Below are 24,722 nucleotides of genomic sequence, written 5' to 3' on the forward strand. Positions count from 1 at the left end.
CTTTCTCTCTATCACTGGTTTTTATTTATCACAAGATATTAAAAAAAGGAAATGGAAAAATTATAGCTCCAAACAAAGGCTTCCGAGGAGGCATGTACCATGAATTAACTAACACTGGTTTTGTGGGGAAGGGTACATTTGACATTTGCCTATTGTGCCTATTTCAAACAGCCCACATTTCTCTGTATATTTTTTTCAAAAGATTTCCCATATACATACATTATCTAATATATTGTAGTCTCAGCCTTATACCTAGATGTGAAGTGACCGAAAATGTGCCACATCCAAATAATGTTTTTAGACCTAACATATTTTAAAACCACATCCTCCACATTTCTATCCTCTATGAGCCAGAATTTCCCTTACCAAATTAATATTTTAGTTTCGCATAATTCGGGATTTTCTTTATCACTACAAAAAGTTCTTCGATGGGAAAAGAATTTCGCCAGACACATGAGCGAAAATAATCATTGCTTCATACCAATCTCATAGAAATAAGCTATATTTACATCTCTAAAAATAAATAGCGATGACCGCTAGTCCAATCTTCGACACGAAATGTAAAATTTTCAGCCAATCACAAACTTTAAAAACAGACCTCGTTACTGAAGGCTAGTTTACTCATTTTAATAGGAATTAGCTTTAGGAAAAACGAACGAAACATGAACGCATTTAATCCACAAACAGGTATGTAATGGAGGAAAAGAAAATAACGAGGGTAGTATTATCATTTATGTAATATCAGTGATACCATGCAATAACTAGTGTAGTATTATCATTTGTGTACCATCCTTGTTGTTATATGCCTCTGAAGCATTAGGACAATTTTCCCATTTGAGTGCAAGACGAATGGAATTAATCCATCCTTTTAAGAATCCATTGGTGCCGAGACATAACTCCCAACGGACAAATTAATTTGGGAGTTAAGACCGGATTTGATTAGGACATAATATCAACCGTTTTTGGGACAATTGTTTCGAAATTAAAGAAGTAAAAAAGTATCAATCGTAACAAATCGGTTGCTCCGTTCAAGAGATATCGAGAGTACCCCTTAGAGAAAATTTTTGAACTTTTGTGGAGGGGAGGTGCCGTAACATAACTCTCAACGGACATAACTCCCAAAATCGATTTTTGATCTTGGGTTGCAAACAATTTCTGTGGAAGATAAACGACAAGGAGCAGACCAATTTGGCCAATTTTCTATCTTGATAACAGGTTAAAGGATTTAAAATCTATCATAAGCAATGTTTAGATAAAATCGGGTACACTTTCAGAAGATTTCGTGCTCACCAGCCATTTCAGTTGGAGGTCGAGAGGCGTTTTTTACAACTTCAGGCCATTATCTCCTGGGCTGTTTCTGACACTAATCCGGATCCGTAAATAGCCCTTAAACTGCACTTAAGCAAAAAATATTTAATAGAAAATAGTCTACCGATATAGTCCATCTTCGAACCCGATCTAAGTTGGGAAGAATGTGTTATAGTATTACCAACCTCAATCGTTTTAAATTATATTTCTATTCTTCTTGTCGAGGTTTGAGCCATCCCAATACCAAACTATGATATCGATATTAATGTTATCAAACTCGACAATGACGTGATTGTCTTATCGATAATTTGCCATCACTTGTCAACCAAATTGGGAATAAGCAAGATCGTCTTGATCGTCAACATAAAACCAAAAATAAAAGTTTTAATTAGTGACCGCCTGCGTCCATATTTTGAAACGTTTGTTTTTATTTTTTATTCTTGTGTGGCAATTTTAAATTGCATTTGAATTACACCACGTAAGTATATTTGAAATACTTGTGGTGTCCTTTCTGTGTATTTGCTGTTTTGTTTAGTTGTTGCATTTCCCGCCAACAACGATTTACTTGACCTTAATTTACGTCCGTAATTTAAGTCAAAATTGCAGATTCCTCGTCCTTTTAGGGGAAATCTGTACATGGTCCTTCGAGCCTTTTAAACAAATTAGCGGCCTAGACTTGCCATTAATTATAAACACTTAAATTAAAAAATTTCCAAAAAATAAAAATCATTTTGTTTGCCATCAGTGTTGAAACATTTCGCCAGTTGCTTCTAATTTATGCAAAAAGTACGGCAAATCTCAACACTATCATTGAGTCAAGAAGAAGAACAAAAAACATACATTTGGTTTTGCAATATTTATTGCTCGTTTATAATTTACAAATAAAAATAAAATTTTCCTATTAATAACAAAATCACCACTTCACATTAAATTTCGTATTTTTCTATTTTATTTTGTGAATAAATAACACGGACAGACGGTCAGTTTGTTTACATAGTGTTATACACATTATAAGTAACGATTACTGAATATCAGTGATCATATTAAAATAAGAGGTCAGTTAGTGAAAACGTAACCTAACGTAACAGAACACACGTAACATAACGTAATTCGATACGGTGATTGCATTTCATTGTATTCCATTTCATTATTAAATAATATCACAAATAAAATTAAAAGGTAAAAAATAAATTAAAATATATCGATAAAATAAAAATATTAATAATTAATAATAAATATAAATAAATAGTGGATTTTACTCCCAAAGTTTAAAAAATAAACTTTCGAGGAGTATATTTTTAAAAAGCTATTAAAGCCAAAATAAAATAAATTAAATAACTTCAGTCTCTTTATCTTGAAAGAAACTTGATAGTTAAAGAAGGCAAATAGTGATAATAATAATATAAAATATATAAAAATTAATATAAATTACATATAAAATAACAAATAATAAAATAAAAAATAATTGTATAATAACATAATAATAAACAAATATTGAAATGGGATCAACAATTTGCACACGTTTCGAATACGAACGGGATAATTTGGTGGGATCATGTGCCAAGATATTAAATACCCCGGAAAAAGATCTATCTGAATCGTTGATAGAAACTAAGTTAGAGTCAATCGATGAGGATTGGCATAACGTCCGTAGCGCTTTCGAGAGCGTTTATCTTGCCGATGACATGGCAGTAAACTGTGAATATAAAAAGAAAGCAAAGGAAGATTTTGCGTCCGCTCGGGACCAATATCAAACAACCAAAGCCAATTTAATGGAAATTTTAAAAAAGAGAAGAAATCTTTCCAATAATGTAGTGGGGGAAGACACTACAAATCCCTCAATGTTTCATAGTTCAAGCATGTTTCCCCCAACCACAACTTTTGATTTGTCGGAGGTGTGCATTAAAGTGCCACCTTGTGATACGAAAGACTTCTACGGAAGTTACGAAGAATGGCCAACTTTTAGGGATATGTTTACGGCCATATATGGTACTCATGCCAGATTGACATCAGCGCAAAAATTATATTATCTAAAAAGTAAAACAAAAGGTGAAGCTGGGAGAATCGTTGATCGATTTCCTTTGACAGATTTAAATTTTACCCTAGCATGGGATGCATTAAAGAAACGTTACGAAAATAAACGTGTGTTAGTAGACAATCAACTCAGACTTTTGTTTGAAGTTCCACCTGCAAAATCTGAGAACAGTGAAGATATAAAACGGATCCAATTAACTATTAGCGATTGTCTCGCAATTCTCCAGGCTCACGAAATCAGTGTGAGTCAGTGGGATCCGATATTAATTTATTTATGTTCTACTAAGCTTCCTATAGAGACATTGACATTGTGGGAACAGTCTCTTGAATCTCATTCCGAGTTACCAAAGTGGTCTCAAATGGAAGAGTTTCTTATTAATAGGCATCAGGTGTTGGAAAGAATTGATCGCCTCAAAAGTCAGACAGTTCCTCAACCTTCTAGATTTGATTACGGAACTCAACAAACTTCCATATACCAAAATTCAAATAGATGTGTCCTATGTGGAAAAAATCATTTGTTGAAAAATTGTTCAAAGTTCAATAGCATGGCCACACTCCAAAGGATTGAAGTGGCAAGAGAAAACCGACTATGTAATAATTGTCTAACAAGTGGACATATTACTCCAGAGTGTATCAGCATGCATAGATGTATGCATTGCAGCAAGAAACATCATACGAAGCTTCATTTGACAAACGCATCACAAGAACAATCGACTGCTAATCCCGTAACGCGTGAAATAAACAGTTTTCCTCAACCACGAATGAGTCGACAAACTGAAACACACTTCACGACTGGTGAACAGCAGAATGAATTGCCTTGCTCCTCCAGTTCGGTATCCGAAACCAATACTCAAACGTACATGACTTTGAGTAACGATGATGTTATGTTGCCAACTGCGTTGGTACAAATTAAACATCGTGGTAAAAGTTCTACTATAAGAGCTATTTTTGATTCAGCTTCTAAACGATCTTATTTGACGAATGAATTAACAGAGCGCTTGAAAATAGAAACTAAACAGGCCGAGTTCCACATTAGTGGATTATGTGGCACAATGGTGGCTGATGCTAACAAATCTTGCAAACTAGCATTATGTGCCGACAAACACAATTTCGAACTCCACACTGAGGTGATAGTAGTTCAAAATCTGACTGGTTTAATGCCAACAAGATCACTCCCCAACTTGAATTTAAGCGAAGTGGTAGATTTAAATCTTGCTGATCCAGAGTTTGCCATTTCAGCACCGGTGGATATGTTAATTGGAAGTGACATACTCCCATCCTTAATACTAAATGGTATAAGAAAGAATGTGCTCGGAAAAATGATAGCACAAAATTCAGTTTACGGTTGGTTTATTTTCGGACCAATAACATACGACAGTATCGTGTCGGCCCCAAACGTGGGATATTCAAAGATAGAAGAAGACAATACAAATATAAAATCAATCAAATTCTGTGAAAAAGAGGAAGTCAAACGGGCTCCTATTCTAACAAAATCCCGTAAACAACTTTACGATGAAACAAACCACCGTCGACAGGACGGAAAATCAGATGCTAAAATGCCATTATCGTTTTCAGAATCGCCTCGATTCGTAATGTTACCTAATGATAATGAAGAATGTGTGGAAAAATGTTTCGATGAAACCACGAACCGTCGACCGGACGAAAATCCTGATGTAAAATGTTCATTTTTGTTTCTAGAATCGTCCAGATTCAGAACAAGACTCCACAGTATGAACGTGAAAAGGACAAAACAAATAAAAGAATACGAATCCCTTGCTAGTACCGCCAATGAATTGTCAGAAAAGTACATAGTCATAAAAAATATCCAACAAAGTAGATCAAATATAAGGCATATTGATTCAAAGAGATATCTGTACTACCTTTTACATTACGCGGTCTTTCGCCCGGAAAGTACCAGTAAAATATGTATGTTTATTAATGATTTATACCAATCAAAACGTTCTTACTCACTCAATGCTAAAGTAAATATGAGCAACGAATTGATTTCAGCAAATTTAAAACAGTACATTTACATGTGCGTATATAACGGTGACATCGAGAAGATGTACCAAAAATTAACACACGAATCTGATATGTGTCAGAGTATTTTGTATCGAAAGGACATACACGGTCCCTCGGTAGATTATGGAAATTTTAAATTTGGTGTTAACTGTGAGTCATTTCTGGCAATAAAAACGTTATTGCAGGTGGCCACAGAATGGCAAGTTGACCGGCTGCTAGCAGCAAATATACTTCGAAAAGAATATGTGGTTGACATGTTAGCAGGCGGTCACACAAGATATTCAGCTTTAACGGCACTAGAATATATTACATTTACGGGGAAATCGATCGGATTTCCGTTAAAGAAAATAAAAATCGTTCATTTTCTTAATATATATTCTCAATATTTATTTTATGATAAATTGAGCAAACATCTTTTGTCTGATCTAGCAAAAGAAATACTATTCGATTCCGCAGATCGGCTGGAATTTATATTTTTGACATTTACGAGGAAGTCGAACGAATTTCCGTTGAAGAAAAATTTGACAAATGTTCTATCTGATATTTATCCTCACTATTCCTTCTATGCTGAATTGGATGATCAGTTGGCTTCTAAATTTATAGCAACGAAATATACCAAATATGTTTCAAACGATCGAATATTACAAGATATTAGGTCGAAAATCAATACCTACAAGGAACAAGTCTGTGGTATAACATCCACGAAATTCGTTAATTTGGTTCGAATTATTGCATATGTATTGTACAAAGACGAACAAAACATAACTAACGGGCCATATATCGTATGGTCGATTTCTGTTTCTTTGTTCCTTAAGTATCTTTTCAGAAATATTAATGGATTTGAAGTGCGCTATGCTGTTTATTGCAAGCACAACATTATGATGACTGAGTACATATCGAAGAACACGACAAATTTCAGAAAAGAATACGTATCAAAACCCAACGACCACTGCATAAATGTCATTGTGAAGGTCAATTTTGGTGCATCGTCAATTATACGGATATCCATTGAATTATATCTCCCATTGATACAAACGAAATCAATCAGGGAAATTCTCTCACGCAGAGAGAAAAGAAGTCAAAAAGAGAGATCGAAGCAACAGAAGGCTCAACGACGGAAAAGCCTGGATGAAGGTTCCAAATATCCTGCCGGAACACTAATTTTGCACCCGTGCAAGGGGGGGGAGCATGTCGAGGTTTGAGCCATCCCAATACCAAACTATGATATCGATATTAATGTTATCAAACTCGACAATGACGTGATTGTCTTATCGATAATTTGCCATCACTTGTCAACCAAATTGGGAATAAGCAAGATCGTCTTGATCGTCAACATAAAACCAAAAATAAAAGTTTTAATTAGTGACCGCCTGCGTCCATATTTTGAAACGTTTGTTTTTATTTTTTATTCTTGTGTGGCAATTTTAAATTGCATTTGAATTACACCACGTAAGTATATTTGAAATACTTGTGGTGTCCTTTCTGTGTATTTGCTGTTTTGTTTAGTTGTTGCATTTCCCGCCAACAACGATTTACTTGACCTTAATTTACGTCCGTAATTTAAGTCAAAATTGCAGATTCCTCGTCCTTTTAGGGGAAATCTGTACACTTCTTATGCAGCCAATCCAATTTTCAGAAAATATGCATTTTTGAGTTGTAGTTTTCAAATTTTATTATTGCTGTTAGTTTGTTGTCTATATATATAAAAGAATTGAGTGATGATAACTGAGAGATCTGCAACGCCCAAACGAAACGGTTGAAGCTAGAATCTTGAAATTTTGGGTGAGGGTTAGTCTTGGGGCGAAGGTGGTCGTAGTAGAAGGTTGGGGAAAGTACTACAACGGCTGGAGCTAGAATCTTGATGTTTTGGGTTAGGGTTATTCTTCGGGCGAAGGTGGTCGCTATGGCTGGGATTTTGAAAATTCGTACTAGAAGGACGTGAAAAGTACTGAAATTGTACCATTTGTGTGCCTGACCGACTAATAATTACCGCCCAGACGAAACGGCTCAAGCTAGAAACTTGAAATTTTCGAAAGGTCCCCTCTTGGTCTGAAGGTAACAGATATGGCTGGGTTTTTGGAAATTCGAACTAGAATGGTACGAAAAATACTAAAAGGTAGCAAATATGGTACCATTTGTATATTGCGAACTAGAGCTAGAAATCTGAAATTTGAAATGAAAGTCACGAAAGAAACGTAGGATAGATGTAGGAAAGGGTTTTAGAAATTCAAACCGTAAGTGTACAAAAACTACTAATATGTACAAAATTTGGCACCATTTGGTATTATGTGAACGGATAGAGCTAATAGCTTGGAATTTGGAATGAGAACCAAGGTTCAGAAGTAGGGTTGATATATAGAGGTGGTTTTGGAAATGTGTACCAATGTATATGAAAAGTACTAAATTTGGTACGATTTGGATTTGAGTGTATGCATAGGGCTGGACTCCTTAAATTTGTTATTATTGTCACTGTTAGAGTGTGGGAACTTCACCCGGAGTGTAGGTTGAAGTATGGAGGTAGTTTTGGAAATTCGTACTTATGGGCACGAAAAGTACTAAATGGTAATACATTTAGGTGCTCGGATAGAGCTGGAATACTGAATCTTAGAATTGAGATTACTGTTGGAGTGTAGGATTGAGGTAGTATTGGAAATACGTACTTACAAGTACAAAAAGTAAAAAATGGTACTATGTTTGGTACAATTTGTATGTGGGCGATCGGATAAAGCTGGAATTCTGAAATTTGGAATTATAATTATTGTTGGAATATAGGTTAGGGTACGAAAAGTAGTAAATTTGCTGCAATTTGAATTCGGGTTTTCGGATAGAGCTGGAATCCCTAAATTTGGAATTGATATTACTGTTGGAGTGTAAGATTGAGGTAATTTTGAAAATGCGTACTTATGGGTACGAAAAGTACTAATTGGTACCAAATGTGGTATAATTTAGGTGTTCGGATATAGCTGGAATCCTGAAATTTGGAATTAAAATTATTTTTGGGATGTAGGATTGAGGATGTTTTGGAAATTCATACTTATGGTACGAACAGTACTAAATGGCACTTCATTTTGTACAATTTGGATATGGGTGGTCGGATAGAGCTGAAATCATGACATTTCGGATTGAGATTATTGTTGGAGTGTAGGATTGAGGTAGTTTTGGAAATTCGTACTTATGTATGTGTACGAAAACTACTAAATGGTACTATATTTGCATGTAGGTAAACGCATAGAGCTGGAATCCTGAAATTTGATATAAGGATTACTGTTGGAGTATAGGAATGATATATGGTAGAAGTTTTGGAAATTCTTACTTATGTGTATGAAAAGCACTAAATGGTACTAAATTTGTTTGAACTTATATAGCTGGATTCCTGAAATTCGCAATTAAGATTAGATAATCTTAATTTGATAGAGAAGTAGTATAGTGAACGGATAAAACAATAATTCTCAAAAATTTTAAATGTGGGTGGCTGTGTAGAAATGTGTAGGAACTGCAAATAAATTCAAATAAAAATCAATTAAAATAAATATATGTACAAAAAATGTCAGTGTTCGCCAATTCCATTTTAAAAATTGCTTATTTGTGTGTATCCCCTTTTCGCATACGAAGTTGCGGACACTTTGCTAGTATTAGTATAATTCGAACTTATATTGCTTTCCATATTGCTTGAAATATTCATACAAACTCGTATATTCTCAAATGCATACTTTAAAATATTAGTATCAAATATGGTATCAATTAGATAATAAAAAATCAATATTTACCCCCAAAAATGAACATTCATTTAAATATATTTCTAAATGTTTTCTCGTCTCAACACAATGTCACTCAATGGATTTTTACTCGACGTAAACACCCAAATCATAATTCTTCATATTACCAAAATTTTCAAAACCACCCTCGTTTTGTTCAAACATCTAGAGAACATGCATTAATAAAATGATTCTGTTCTTAACTATCAACAGAAGATCTTTACATTGCTTGTCTACTTAGAACCTGTTGCTCATGTTGTACCGGGAGCTATTCTTGATGCATGCAACATAGTCATCACATTATGGATTATGGCTTGGCGCTGAGACTTTTACTCTTCGAGCAAACAGTTTAAATTGGTCAGTCTACGTGTAAGGTCGTTTCGTTTTAATAAGGAACATTTGGTGTTCTAGGCATTGATAAAAAAAGAAAATACAATATAACGTGTATTGTAATCAAATTCTCTCCCAAAAAAAAAAAAAGTGGTATGAAATAGAAATTTGTTAAATAAATAGAATATAAAATTATAATGTCGACGAAAGTGTTCTAAAAATGAAAATGTGTGTCATAAATACAAAAAATAACACTTACATTTTCACTATTGCATGGTCAGTGTCTCTCAAGGTTGAAGTTACAATTGAATTGGAACTCCCTTACTTCACTCGCGTAAGCCACTGATTTCCGGTCAATGAAGATCATGCACGTAGTTACATATGTATGTGTGCTTACTCATTCATGACATTCACGGAAAATTGTACAAGATGCAAGAGCAAATGAAAACGACTTTGTTGTGAACTAGATCAGAGTCAGAGCCAGTGTCAATGAAAAAATTGTTGGAAATTCTAGTCAATGGTGTCATTACCAATGTGGCGGCACAGTACATGGACACCGGCAACAATAATGCGTCGAATATTGAATAAAGGCGGAAAATAAATAAATGATATGTGTATGAGAAAAATATGAAAATACCGTCGAACCTCGATTATTCGGGAATCGATTATACGTAAACCTCCATTATCCGTGAAACGTCCACCATTATCCGTGAAATCGAGAAAATCTGTATAACCCGGCATTATAATTTATTCGACCAAATTAGTAATTGACAAAAACAATTCAGAAATGAATTATTTTAGAAGAATTACAATATTTTCAACTTCATATAAAATTCAAATATTTACATATTTGCAAGAACGTATTTTTTATTAGAAATATGTATATGAGAAACAGTTATCCAGGAAAATCGATTACTGTATATACATATAATAAAGAGATACAAAAAAATGAGTTTGTAAAACAAAAGACTTAAGACATAAGCACACTCTTTAAAAGAACTATGTAACGCAAATTTTGTAACATTAGAGGAATTCGTTCAGAATTTGTTATACAATAATAATGATAACAATTATAATAATAATTGTAATAATAATAATAATAATAATAATAATAATAATAATAATAATAATAATAATAATAATAATATTAATAATAATAATAATAATAATAATAATAATAATAATAATAATAATAATAATATTATTATTATTATTATTATTATTATTATTATTACTAGCAGACCCCGGGCCGCGTTGCTGGCCCGTCGTAATGAGTTTTAATTCAAAAGTAGGTATTTTCTACCTCACTTCTTCGGCCCATTGTCAAACCGAGAAGGATTTTAAGTTTATCAACAGATTTTGTCTGTAACCTTTCTTTTCTCTTACGGACTTTGTCGGATTTTTCGCCAATTTGTGCCTTTTAGGATTTATTATCGTCCATGTCACTGTCTTTATCCTAAAGCGATCTAATAATAAAAGTTAAAAAAATGATTAAATCGAATTCTCCCGCTTATTTATACCTATATGTTTTAGCTTTTCATAGCTGATGGACCGTTGAACCTCACCATTTAAGTACATTTGTAAATATATAGTTTTGATCGGGGGACAACCACCGTTGTCTCGAAAACTAATTTGCAACCTGATGCACTCATAAGTTTAACAAATACACCGATTATAAATAAATAGGCCCCGAAATCCGTCTACAAATATATAGCATTTTAGACCACGGGACATTCCTGAATATTTTCTGAAAATTAGGTTCAGTAGTTTTGGAAAAATAATGTTTTGAAAAGAGTGATCACAAAATATAACATATTAAAAAAGTGGGTCTGGTCCGGTCCTAGGGTGCACACAACTTCATTGCCTACCAAAATGTATGCTGAAACCGATATAATCATAAGTTTGGCTTATACATATAGCGTTTAACAGAAAGGCATGGGGAAGGTACCCCACATAACAATGGCAAACATTGAGCTTTTGCTGCAAATTTTATGGAAATCCCTTCAGTAGTATTCGAGTTATGACATACTAAAAAACAGGCTTGGTCGGGCCTATAGGCCCCAAAGAAGTGCCTAGATTGTAGATTAATCCGTAAATTTTTATTCCGATACATACATAATTTTTGCAAATATAACGTTTTTTTAAAAAAATATCGCATAGGGGAGGTACCCCGCCCCCTCTGGAATTCAATAAAATATGTAACATGTTTTCGGGGGCGTGGTAAACCTTTCTTTCCAAAAAATCTAAGTTGGGTTATGACAGCATTTGAATTTTATTCATAATGGTAAGGAGTTTTTTAAATATGCCCTCTTCAAAATTCAAGAAATATGCCTGTACATTCCCTGACATTTTCACGAATATCGGTTCAGTAGTTTTGTAGATGTAACATATTTTAAAACGTGGGTATGTCAAGTCTTCGGTTCCTAAAAAAGTAGGTAAGGTCGGAGACACAACCACAATTGTCTCGCAAATTAACTTCCAAATAGATACATTCGTAATTATTGTAAATATAACATTTTTAAAAAAGTAGGGTATAGGGGAAGTTCCCCGCCCTTTCCGAAATTTAACTGAATTTGTAGCCTATTTTAAGCGGGGACCATCTCTGTACATTCAGGAAAATCGGTTCAGTAGTTCTTGTACAAATGATAAAAATAGAAAATTGAAAAAATTGGGCGTAAAAGTTTGCATAAAAACCCAGGTCGAAAATCGGTCCAGCCGTTCTCAACTGATGCCATTACCAACGAACGATATTTGATTTTTATTTATAAAGATTTAAAAGTTTAGACAAATCGCGATTTTCTTGAAAATCCCCTGTAGATATAACCTAATTAGAAAGTGAAATAAGTACGTAAGGTTGGAGACACAATCTCCATTGACTCGCAAATAAATTCCCAAACCGATACATTCGTATTTGTTGCAAATATTGCATTTTTACAAAAATAGGGCATAGGAGAGGTACCCGCCCGATCCGAAAGTCAAAAAATATGTAGCCTATTTTTATCGGGGACCAACCCTGTACATTCGCTGAAAGTTTCAGAAAAATCGATTTAGTAGTTTCGTAGATATAACATATTTAAAAAAGTGGGCGTTGTCCAGTCTTAATGCCCCAAATAAGCACGTAAGGTCGGAGACACAATCGCCATTGACTCGGAAATTAATTTTCAAGGCGATACATTTGTAATTGTTGCAAATATTGCATTTTTACAAAAATAGGGCATAGGGGAGGTACCCCGCCCGATCCGAAATGCAACCAAATATGTAGCCTATTTCAACCGGGGGCCATCACTTTACGTTCCCTGCAAATTTCAGGAAAATCTATTGAGTAGTTCCGTAGATATAACATATTTATAAAAGTGGGCGGAAAAGTGGGCGTGGCCAATTTTTCTTTGCATAAAAACCTAGACTGAACTATGGCTAACATTTCCACAAAAAAATTATCCAAATCGCTCTAGCCGTTTTCAACGGATTCAATTACCAACAAACGACAATTGAGTTTTATATATGAAGATTAATAATAATAATAATAATAATAATAATAATAATAATAATAATAATAATAATAATAATAATAATAATAATAATAATAATAATAATAATAATAATAATAATAATAATAATAATAATAATAATAATAATAATAATAATAATAATAATAATAATAATAATAATAATAATAATAATAATAATAATAATAATAATAATAATAATAATAATAATAATAATAATAATAATAATAATAATAATGTTGTTGGCGTTTTTTTATTGTTGGACTGCAGAATTTTACATCTTTGTGTTTATTTCAGCTTTAGTCCATATTTTGTTGTATTCAAGTATTTGAATAACAACAAAATGTTTTACAGTGGATATGAAATTGATTAGTTGCGGGCGGAGGGTCGGGAATACTATAGTTTCAGTTGTCACCAAACAACTTCATCAGTTCCCTTTTCCGCCGACTCTGTATCGATAAACAGGTCAATAAGCCCATCCAGCAAATTAAACAAAATGAGAAATTTGCTATATGGCCCTAAAACTGATTACCCTACAATTTGAGTCGAACTAAAGAATTTTATATCCACCACTGTTTTTATGTCGTCTTTGCATTGCAAAGAATACGAACATAGTGTGTTGCTTCAATAAGCGGGGGTAAAACAACGAGAAAGTTGTTGTTTTTGCATTACGCATTGATCAACAAGGCCGTGCTGATGCCTATTATTGTTGTTGGCGTTTTTTTATTGTTGGACTGCAGAATTTTACATCTTTGTGTTTATTTCAGCTTTAGTCCATATTTTGTTGTATTCAAGTATTTGAATAACAACAAAATGTTTTACAGTGGATATGAAATTGAAAAGGGAACTGATGAAGTTGTTTGGTGACAACTGAAACTATAGTATTCCCGACCCTCCGCCCGCAACTAATCAATTTCATATCCACTGTAAAACATTTTGTTGTTATTCAAATACTTGAATACAACAAAATATGGACTAAAGCTGAAATAAACACAAAGATGTAAAATTCTGCAGTCCAACAATAAAAAAACGCCAACAACAATAATAGGCATCAGCACGGCCTTGTTGATCAATGCGTAATGCAAAAACAACAACTTTCTCGTTGTTTTACCCCCGCTTATTGAAGCAACACACTATGTTCGTATTCTTTGCAATGCAAAGACGACATAAAAACAGTGGTGGATATAAAATTCTTTAGTTCGACTCAAATTGTAGGGTAATCAGTTTTAGGGCCATATAGCAAATTTCTCATTTTGTTTAATTTGCTGGATGGGCTTATTGACCTGTTTATCGATACAGAGTCGGCGGAAAAGGGAACTGATGAAGTTGTTTGGTGACAACTGAAACTATAGTATTCCCGACCCTCCGCCCGCAACTAATCAATTTCATATCCACTGTAATTCAAATACTTGAATACAACAAAATATGGACTAAAGCTGAAATAAACACAAAGATGTAATAATAATAATAATAATAATAATAATAATAATAATAATAATAATAATAATAATAATAATAATAATAATAATAATAATAATAATAATAATAATAATAATAATAATAATAATAATAATAATAATAATAATAATAATAATAATAATAATAATAATAATAATAATAATAATAATAATAATAATAATAATAATAATAATAATAATAATAATAATAATAATAATAATAATAATAATAATAATAATAATAATAATAATAATAATAATAATAATAATAATAATAATAATAATAATAATAATAATAATAATAATAATAATAATAATAATAATAATAATAATAATAATAATAATAATAATAATAATAATAATAATAATAATAATAATAATAATAATAATAATAATAATAATAATAATAATAATAATAATAATAATAATAATAATAATAATAATAATAATAATAATAATAATAATAATAATAATAATAATAATAATAATAATAATAATAATAATAATAATAATAATAATAATAATAATAATAATAATAATAATAATAATAATAATAATAATAATAATAATAATAATAATAATAATAATAATAATAATAATAATAATAATAATAATAATAATAACAATAATAATAATAATAATAATAATAATAATAATAATAATAATAATAATAATAATAATAATAATAATAATAATAATAATAATAATAATAATAATAATAATAATAATAATAATAATAATAATAATAATAATAATAATAATAATAATAATAATAATAATAATAATAATAATAATAATAATAATAATAATAATAATAATAATAATAATAATAATAATAATAATAATAATAATAATAATAATAATAATAATAATAATAATAATAATAATAATAATAATAATAATAATAATAATAATAATAATAATAATAATAATAATAATAATAATAATAATAATAATAATAATAATAATAATAATAATAATAATAATAATAATAATAATAATAATAATAATAATAATAATAATAATAATAATAATAATAATAATAATAATAATAATAATAATAATAATAATAATAATAATAATAATAATAATAATAATAATAATAATAATAATAATAATAATAATAATAATAATAATAATAATAATAATAATAATAATAATAATAATAATAATAATAATAATAATAATAATAATAATAATAATAATAATAATAATAATAATAATAATAATAATAATAATAATAATAATAATAATAATAATAATAATAATAATAATAATAATAATAATAAAATTATCAGTCTGATTTGCTCTCTACGCTCCAGTCACACATGGTGCCATAGGAGTTTCTACACATTTCGAGCTATTTCCTCATGAAGTACTACCCTTGAAAAAATGATACCGTCGAGTTCTTGTAAAAAGAATCAATGCGATTCTAGAGCAGGTCTTAAACCGAACTTTTCCGAAGTTTCGTGTTGGAGGTACCCAAAGGAGTGGTAGAAGTTTCACGATGTGCATCGTATGGACCAAATCGGCTACTACATTCAATAGTTATCGTGCAGTGGACTGATTTCGTTCAAACGTCCGTATAAAAGTGTACATACTCGGTAGTCTAAAGACTGTGGGTATAAGAAGCACCTCTGAACTATACATAAATTGGGTATTATGAATGAATGATTTATATCTTTAAATCCCAATCTATCTTTATAAAATAATTGATACAGCTCTATGAAAAGTGAAACAATCAACGCAAAGCACACTTGAGCGAAATATTCCATTATTGAAATCACACACTCTCCTATGGTGCTCAGTGACCATTTCAAAAGATAGTTGTGTTAATTTTTAGAGTTTACTACCAGCGGTAAAAATATCAAAAGAACGTATGCCAAATTTTATACCAATTGGCTAAGACTTAGGACACATACAGCTGTGAAAAAAGTAATAGCACCACCTTCCACAAAAATATTTTGTAGGCATTCTTATTTACATGTGCAAATTTTGCTGACCGTTTGTTTGTAACGCATCGAAATAATGTTCGTAGACCCATACTTATATATACCAAAACAAGTGAGCCGAGGCTATAGTCGGGTCGGGTCGGGGCCTACACCACTAATCCTTTATAAGCTTTTGACTGGTCAAATTCAAAATATTAAAATTGGGATAGCTTAGCGCCTTTGCTCTGAATGTCTTCATTTATACAGGTCAATTTAGTTGAAACGCATTTAAGTGCATCGTCAGTACAACTTAAATAAAAAATGGGCTTCTTTCTCTGTGAGACCCCCATAAACCCCCAAAATGTAGTGAGCATCCCATTAAAATTCCGGTCTGTAGTGTGATTGCATAAAAAATGGAAAAATGGATGCATTACCGACTATTGCGACATCTCTGTTGTTTGACCACCTATGACAAAATATTTCACATCGCTGTAAAGCTGATATTTTCTACTTTCCTGGCCAGGTTTTGCTTTCGATATATCTCTTACAGAAGAAAGATATTCGCTTTAAAATAAAACGTTGGCCTTTTCTCCAAATAACTTTTTTTCACATTCCTACCGCTGAATAATATCCGGCCATCAATAGGTCTTTTCCTCTGTGGGACCCCATTAACCCCATTAAATTTCGTGACGATCCGATCAAAATTGCAACCTGTAGCGTGATTACAAAAAAATGGAAAAATGTATGTATTACCGACTATTGCGATATCTCCGTTATTTGGCCACCTACGCCAAACGACTTTGCATCATTGTAAAGATGGCATTTTCCTCTTTCATAGTCAGATCGTTGCAAAGGTGATATTTTATACTTTCATTCGTTTTACTTTTGATATGCCCCATATAGAAGCGGAGATATCCGCTTTGAAATAAAATGTTGACTTTCCCCCTGAATATTATCCGACCATCCCCAAAATCTATAGTCTTCTTCCTCTTCGGGTCCTTCATCAACACCCGAAATTTACTGACGATCGGATCAAAATTGCGACCTGTAGCGTGATTACAAGGTTTAGATGGACAGACGGACGGACGCACAGTGGAAAAAATGCAGATCTAGCGTGCAGAAAATAAAAGACGATATTTTATTATATTTTTATCCATAATTATGATAAGAATAGCTTTAGATTGACAATTTTACGTCATTTATTGATATATTTGGTTGATTTGTATTTTTATATATTTTTTTGGTATGACTCTCATAGGGCGGTACCTTCCGATTTATGTAATTTTGATGATTTAACCCGCATTATCAAACTGAAATGACTGAAATTTGGCATTTAGTCTTCGTTGGTGGTATAAAATATTCAAACAGAGAGTTGTCGGTACAGGTCCACTTTTTGATATAGCCCCCATAGAACGGTACCGCCCGATTTTCGGTATTTTTAAAATTTTACCAATATCATCTAACCGAAAAGGCTGAAATCTGATTTGAATTGTACATAGTTTATGGTGGAGGGTATAATAAGAGTTCAAAATAACCCCATTCTGAACTTTTTATACCCTACACCACTATTTGGGGAGGGTATTATAAGTTGGTTTTGGGCAAACCAAAACCGTAGGCCCATACTTATATATACCAAAATGAATGTCTCGACGAGCTGAGTCGATCTGGCTATTTGCGTCCGTCCGTCTGTCCATCTAAACCTTGTAATCATGCTACAGGTCGCAATTTTGATCGGATCGTCACGATGGATGTTGATGGGGGTCCCGGAGGGGAAGAAGCCTATTGATTTTGGTGATGGTCGGATAATATTTAGGGGTCGGAATGGGCAAAAAACTTATGTGGATAAAAAGACAACGTTTTTTTCCAAAGCGAATATCTCAGCTTCTGTATGTGGTATACCACAAGCAAAACCTGACAATGAAAGTAGAAAATATCACCTTTCTATTGATGTAAAATAAGTTGATATTACAATAGTCGCAAATAAAACCCAAATTTTAATTTTTGCGATTTTAATTATAATGACGAATATCACAGCTTTGGTTGGGGACTTTCCAAAAGCAAAGCCTTACTATGAAATAAGAAGATTCCATCTTTACAATGATGCAAACTAGGTCGCCGTAGGTGACCAAATAACGGAGATATCGCAATAGTCGGTAATACATCCCATTTATCCATTTCTTGGAAATCACGCTACAGTTCGCAATTTTGATCGGATCTTCACGAAATTTTGAGGGTTTATGGGGGTCTCACAGAGGAAGAAGCCTATTGATTTTGGTGATGGTCGGATAATATTGAGGGGTCGGAATGGGCAAAAAACTTATTTGGATAAAAAGACAACGTTTTTTTCAAAGCGAATATTTCAGCTTCTATAAGGGGTATACCAAAAGCAAAACATGACAATGAAAGTAGAAAATATCATCTTTCTAATGCTGTTAAGTAGGTTCTCGTAGGTGACCAAACAACGAAGATATCACAATAGTCGCAAATAAAACCCAACTTTTCATTTTTGCGATTTTAATTATAATGGCGAATATCACAGCTTCGGTTGGGGACTTTCCAAAGGTAAAGCCTGACTATGAAAGTAGAAGATCCCATCTTTACAATGATATAAACTAGGTCGGCGTAGGTGACCAAATAACGGAGATATCGCAATAGTCGGTAATACATCCCATTTTTCCATTCTTTTGGAAATCACGCTACAGGTCGCAATTTTGATCGGATCGTCACGAAATTTCGAGGGTTATTAGAGGTCTCACAGAGGAAGAAGCCTATTAATTTTGGTGGTGGTCGGATAATATTTAGGGGTCGAAATGAGCAAAAAAAAAGTCGACATTTTATTCCTAAGCAAATATCTCAGCGCCTATAAGGGGTATACAAAAAGCCAAACCTGGCAATGAAAGTAGAAAATATCACCTTTACAACAATGTCACGCAGGTTGTAGTAAGTGGTCAAACAACGAAGATATCGCAATAGTCGCTAATAGAACCCAAATTTTCATTTTTGCGATTTTACTGATAATGACGGATATCACACCTTTGGTTGGGGTCCTTTTAAAAGCAAGGCCTGACTAAGAAAGTAGAAAATCCCATCTTTAAAATTATGCAAAGTAGGTTGGCGTTGGTGGTCAAATAATATAGACATCGCAATAGTCAGTAATGCATCGCTTTTTTCAACTTTTTCTGCAATCACACTCCAGGTCGGAATTTTAATCGGATCATCATGAAATTTTCTCACAGAGATAGAAGCATATTGATGTTGGTGATGTCGATAGTAGTCAAATATAAAATTAAATATTAATTATTTTGGTTCAGTTCGCCTTAAGTCATTTGGTATAAAAGCCAGATAGATGAAAACTTTCGTATCTTCCTAAAAGAAATGTTTTCAAGTGAAAAGATTATGCACAGAGGGAGTGGTGTAGGGTATCACATAGTCGGCCCCGCACCGACTATAGCCTTTTCTCACTTGTTAGTAATAAAAACTTGTATTTAACAGTTTAGTAAGAGGCGTGTCACTACTATCGGTTTCCTACGTCCACCCATTTCATAGCGACCGAAGGACGACCTTTTCTATGTTCTTATCTGCTATGCTGTGATCAATTCCAAGTGATATCTGATAAAAATATGTTTCCCAGTATCGTCATTTTATTTGAAGTAAACCTTTAAAATTGACTTTTTTCGAAATTGGCATTTTTCACTAAAAATGCCAAAAATTCAAAAATCGCAAAAAGTCGCAGGAAGTAATTTGAGATGTTATTCTGGACAAGATATACAAAAAATAAAAAAAAACCAGTAAGGAAAGGATCAAAGTCGGGCGGGGCCGACTATATGATACCCTACACCACTGTGAATATGTAAAATATAAATCGGAGCTATATCCAGATCTAAACCGATTTTGATATAATTTGGCACATTTATTTCCAGACCGAATTCAGTCACACATTCCAAATATCATTGAAATCCGACTTATATAGCGTGTTTGGAGCAGCAAATACGCGAAATCGGCCGAAAAGATATATGGGTGCTATATCCAAATCTGAACCGATTTCGATATAATTTGGCACATTTATTTCTAGACTGAATTCAGTCACACATTCCAAATTTCATCGAAATCGGAAATATATAGCGTGTTTGGTACAGAAAATACGTGAAATCGGCCGAAAATATATATGGGAGCTATGTCCAAATCTGAACCGATTTCTATATAATTTGGCACACTTATTTCTATACCAAATTCAGTCAAACATTCCAAATTTCATTAAAATCGGACGTATATAGCGTGATTGGTACATCGCATACGTGAAATCGGGCGAACATATATATGGGAGCTATATCCAAAACTGAACCGATTTGGATATAATTTGGCACATTTATTTTTAGACCAAATTCAGTCACACATTCCAAATTTCATCGAAATCGGACATATATAGCGTATGTGTTACAGAAAATACGTGAAGTCGGCCGAAAATATATATGGGGGCTATACCAAAACTTGGACCGATATAGCCCATCTTCGAACTTGATCTTCCGACGGCTAAAAAAATGGTATTCCCCAATTTTCAGCGAAATCGGTCAACAAATGCGACCTGTATGTTGCGAACGGACGGACGGACGGACATGCATAAATCGACTCAGAAAGTGATTCTATGTATATCCCTAGAAGGAACTATGGGTCTATCTCGCTTCCTTTTGTATGTTACATACAAATGCACTAACACATAATACCCCTTACCACATAGTGGTGTAGGGTATAAATATCTCGATCCGATTCGATCCGATTTTATACTTTTCCCCTTTTTTAATTGCAGAAATGGAATAAAATGGACGTTACATATAATTAGCCAATAACATCTAAATTTATATAACTTATGGCTTATAAAACCGATTAATTTAATTAAATAAAAAACATTGGACATTAATATGTTCACAGACTGCATCACAATTTTTCGACTAAAAAACATCATCGTGAACACTTTAAAAAATATCTATATTAAATGTGTCGTTATTCCGTTCCTACTCATTAATTCTAATTATTATATATGCCGTTAAGTATAGTCACCCTTCTAGTTTAATACTGTACTAAAGTTTCATAGTTTCCTTTAAGTCCATTTTTTGATTTTCTGCACGCTAGATCGGTATTTTTTCCACTGTGGGACGGACGGATGGACGGACGGACACACATAGCCAGATCGAGCAGCAATAGAAGCAAGCAGATTCTGGCAATGGTTGCAGGATTGTTCTTCAAGGAACCCCAATATGATTTTCTGGTCATTAGTTTTGATGCTGTAGTTGCCTTATTGGCCTTAGTTCACAATTTTTTTGATTTTTCATAGTCTAGGAACAACACACAACCCTACAGAATGGTCACAGAACTTCTATACAACCATTTCTTTGACTTTCCTCCAGATTATAACCCAGATTGCTACTGTTCATATCCTTTTGGAAGGACCAAACTAGTGCCAACTTATCTTCTAAATGAAATATTTTCTAGGATTTCAACGAAAACAAGTTAATTATTCACAGTTTTGTTGTCATATATGTGGTTTATTCTCTAATGACAAAGTCAGATCCATACTATTACGGTTAAACAATCCTCTGTTAATGGACTTTGCTATATATTTTTGGTTCTTATCTGAGCTTTTTGAGGACATCTAACTGAGAAAATAACATATTCTCCTCCAAACATAAATATTTAGCCCCACACCTACATTGAACATTGTTCCACAGTTGCTCGTGGTGGTGCTATTATTGTTTTCGCAACTGTATGTATGTATGTGTCATTACTATGTGCAGAATAGTAAATACACACATTTAAAAATATTTATGTTTCAGTAATTCTTACAACAAAATTCTCATGGAAATGAAGCAAAAACACCGATAACACTCATCTAAGATGTACCTATGGAACTATCTAACACTCATATCTGGAGTTATTTATATTATAGTCCTTGAATTGGGATTAAGTTCGGCTCAAGCAAGTAAGTACGAGGACAAAGTAAACAAATCAGAATTTATTATATTATTATTTGTTGCTTCAGATATTTTAAACGCCATTCTTGGTGTACCAACCGAATGTCTACATCAGGGTGGTGTTTGGCCCTGTAGACTATCTTTTTCTTGTTGGCTGCAGGGTGGCAAACATGCTCGAGGTTGTGGTAATAACAAATGGTTCTTCTCCTGTTGCATAGCAGCCGAAGGTGATATATCTCCGGCGGCTAATTTGGTGGAGAGCGCATTGGTGGAATACAACAAAAAGGTTACCAATTTACCCAAACGTGTTTTTCTACGTCGGCGTGATGACAACGATATTGCAACAAAGGTGGGGTGATATAGAAAATGATATCTACCAAAAAATTAAAAATAATATTTTATTTCTTTAGCCCGAATGTGGTATAGCACGGAACTTTCAAAATACCCTGCAAAAACGCATAATAGGTGGCAGACCGGCACAGTTTGCTGAATACCCTTGGCAGGCTCATATACGTATTGCCGAATATCAATGTGGTGGTGTGCTGGTATCCAAGAACATGGTGGCAACGGCTGCCCATTGTGTCCAACAGGCCAGATTACAGGACATTTCGGTTTATTTGGGAGAATTGGACACACAAAACTTGGGTCATGCCCAGGAACCATTACCCGCGGAGAAACACAATGTATTACAGAAATTAATACATCCATTGTTTGAGTTTCGAATGACCCAACCGGATCGTTATGATTTAGCTTTACTGAAATTGGCCAAACCTACGGGATTTAGGTAAATGAATTTAAAACTTTTTTATTTCATCTTATAATACCCGGGTCTGTATTATTTTTTAGTGAGCATATATTACCCATTTGCTTGCCTGTCTACCCTATTCGCCTGGCAGGGCGTAAAGCCATAGTTGCTGGTTGGGGAAAAACAGAAGCAAGTCTGGGTCAGGCTGGAACAAACATGCTACAAGTTGCCACAGTACCTATAATAAGTAAGCGTGTAACTGAAAATATTAACAGCAAGCTCTGAAAAAAAATTTTCTTCTGTCTTGCAGCTTCTTTGGAATGTCTTCGCTGGCATGAAAGCAAACAAATCAAAGTCGAACTTTACAATGAAATGTTTTGTGCTGGGCATTCGGATGGCCATCAAGATGCTTGTTTGGGTAAGTGATTATTAAAGCATACCTTTAGGCTTTTGTAAAATAAAAATGTTATTAATAATGATTTCTCGTATTTTTTAAAGGAGATTCTGGTGGACCGCTTATTGTCAGAGAACGAGGTAGGCTTCATTTAATATGAATTAAAAAAAAAAAATCATTCTGGTTAATCTTTAAATATGTTTGTATGTCTGTTTGCCAGGTCGTTTCTTTTTAGTTGGCATAACAAGCGCTGGATTTGGCTGTGGCGTCGACCATCAACCGGGAATTTACCACAATGTACAGAAGACCTCTAAATGGATACAGGACATTTTAATGCGTCACGCTGTTTAAATGGTTAAGAGCAAAACTTCTCAAAGGGTTCTCCGCTTAGTTAAGACCTACTAGTTAAATTGTGTGTAAACATTTATTTTTTAGACTTTTAGTAATCAGGGTATTTGTTGTTCCAAAAAATCGCAATAAAACATATTTAAATATTTTCTGTGGGTGTTTGCGGAATACAGAATCTTTTAAAGGTAATTAGATCAGTGGTAATAGAAAAATCGGTTGAAAATTGTCTTCAACCATAAAAAATTAAAAAGTAGTACGACTTGGTTTTATGAGAACCTTCCAAATAATACTTAGTAGCGTGAATGGTTAGCCTGTGGGTGGTCCTCTAATATAAGATCCTCCCGTAGAAGATTATGATAGCAAAACATGTTGCTTGGGTTATCTGTCGCGAATTATTTGTCAAATATTTGTTAAGGAGTTCGATATGAATTAAGCTTCATAATAGAGATCAAAACGATAGTCGGACTATCAATAGTTTGCCAGATCTACCATCCAGACACGTCGGGAAAGTTATTCAATGTCTAAAGAGAAATCCAAATGTACGAAAGGGGGCTTCGAGACCTGCAGTTTGGAAAGCCTCCTTCGAAATCATTAATCAATAACAGCAGCTACAATAATAGTAATGATAAATGTTGAGGCACCTGCCTGCCAAAAAAATGTTCTTTCCATTTTATCCGAAAACTTTATATATGAAATTTTATGGCGATCGGTTAACGTTAGCCCGTGCACCAAATCGATCTTCGTTTCTATAGTAATTTGTATGGGACTAAAACTGAATTTTCTCGAAAATTCTTTACCAGTTCAATATTGTGGCTAAAAAACGAATCCCACAGAAATTTTTAAAAGTCGGTTCTGATTTTGAACGACCCAAAATACCCTACATCGGCCAAATATGCATCTTGGATCTATATCAAAATCCGATTCGA

General features: G+C 33.0%; 1 protein-coding gene and 1 long non-coding RNA gene across 4 annotated transcripts in view; one reads left to right on the plus strand and one right to left on the minus strand.

The window, feature by feature from the left end:
* Positions 1–24,722, minus strand: part of LOC141404851 (uncharacterized) — a 312,536-nt gene that overhangs the window by 59,742 nt on the left and 228,072 nt on the right. The gene's annotated exons all lie outside the window — the stretch shown is intronic.
* Positions 1,565–23,960, plus strand: LOC141405775 (serine protease 33). Of its 3 annotated transcripts, none has more exons than XM_073990469.1 (8): positions 1,565–6,813; positions 22,172–22,317; positions 22,378–22,658; positions 22,720–23,093; positions 23,156–23,301; positions 23,365–23,472; positions 23,553–23,588; positions 23,669–23,960. In XM_073990469.1, the coding sequence occupies exons 2-8, from the start codon at positions 22,233–22,235 to the stop codon at positions 23,797–23,799; spliced, it is 1,161 nt and encodes a 386-aa protein (XP_073846570.1). In that variant the 5' UTR covers positions 1,565–6,813; positions 22,172–22,232; the 3' UTR covers positions 23,800–23,960. The 3 variants fall into 3 exon arrangements, with proteins under 3 accessions (XP_073846570.1, XP_073846568.1, XP_073846571.1); XM_073990467.1 differs by lacking the exon at positions 1,565–6,813 and adding an exon at positions 9,440–9,602; XM_073990470.1 differs by lacking the exon at positions 1,565–6,813 and adding an exon at positions 22,042–22,109.

This window comes from Musca autumnalis, unplaced genomic scaffold (genome assembly GCF_047663935.1).
Source record: "Musca autumnalis isolate F117 unplaced genomic scaffold, ASM4766393v1 scaffold_5, whole genome shotgun sequence".
In the NCBI taxonomy this organism is placed as follows: domain Eukaryota; kingdom Metazoa; phylum Arthropoda; class Insecta; order Diptera; family Muscidae; genus Musca; species Musca autumnalis.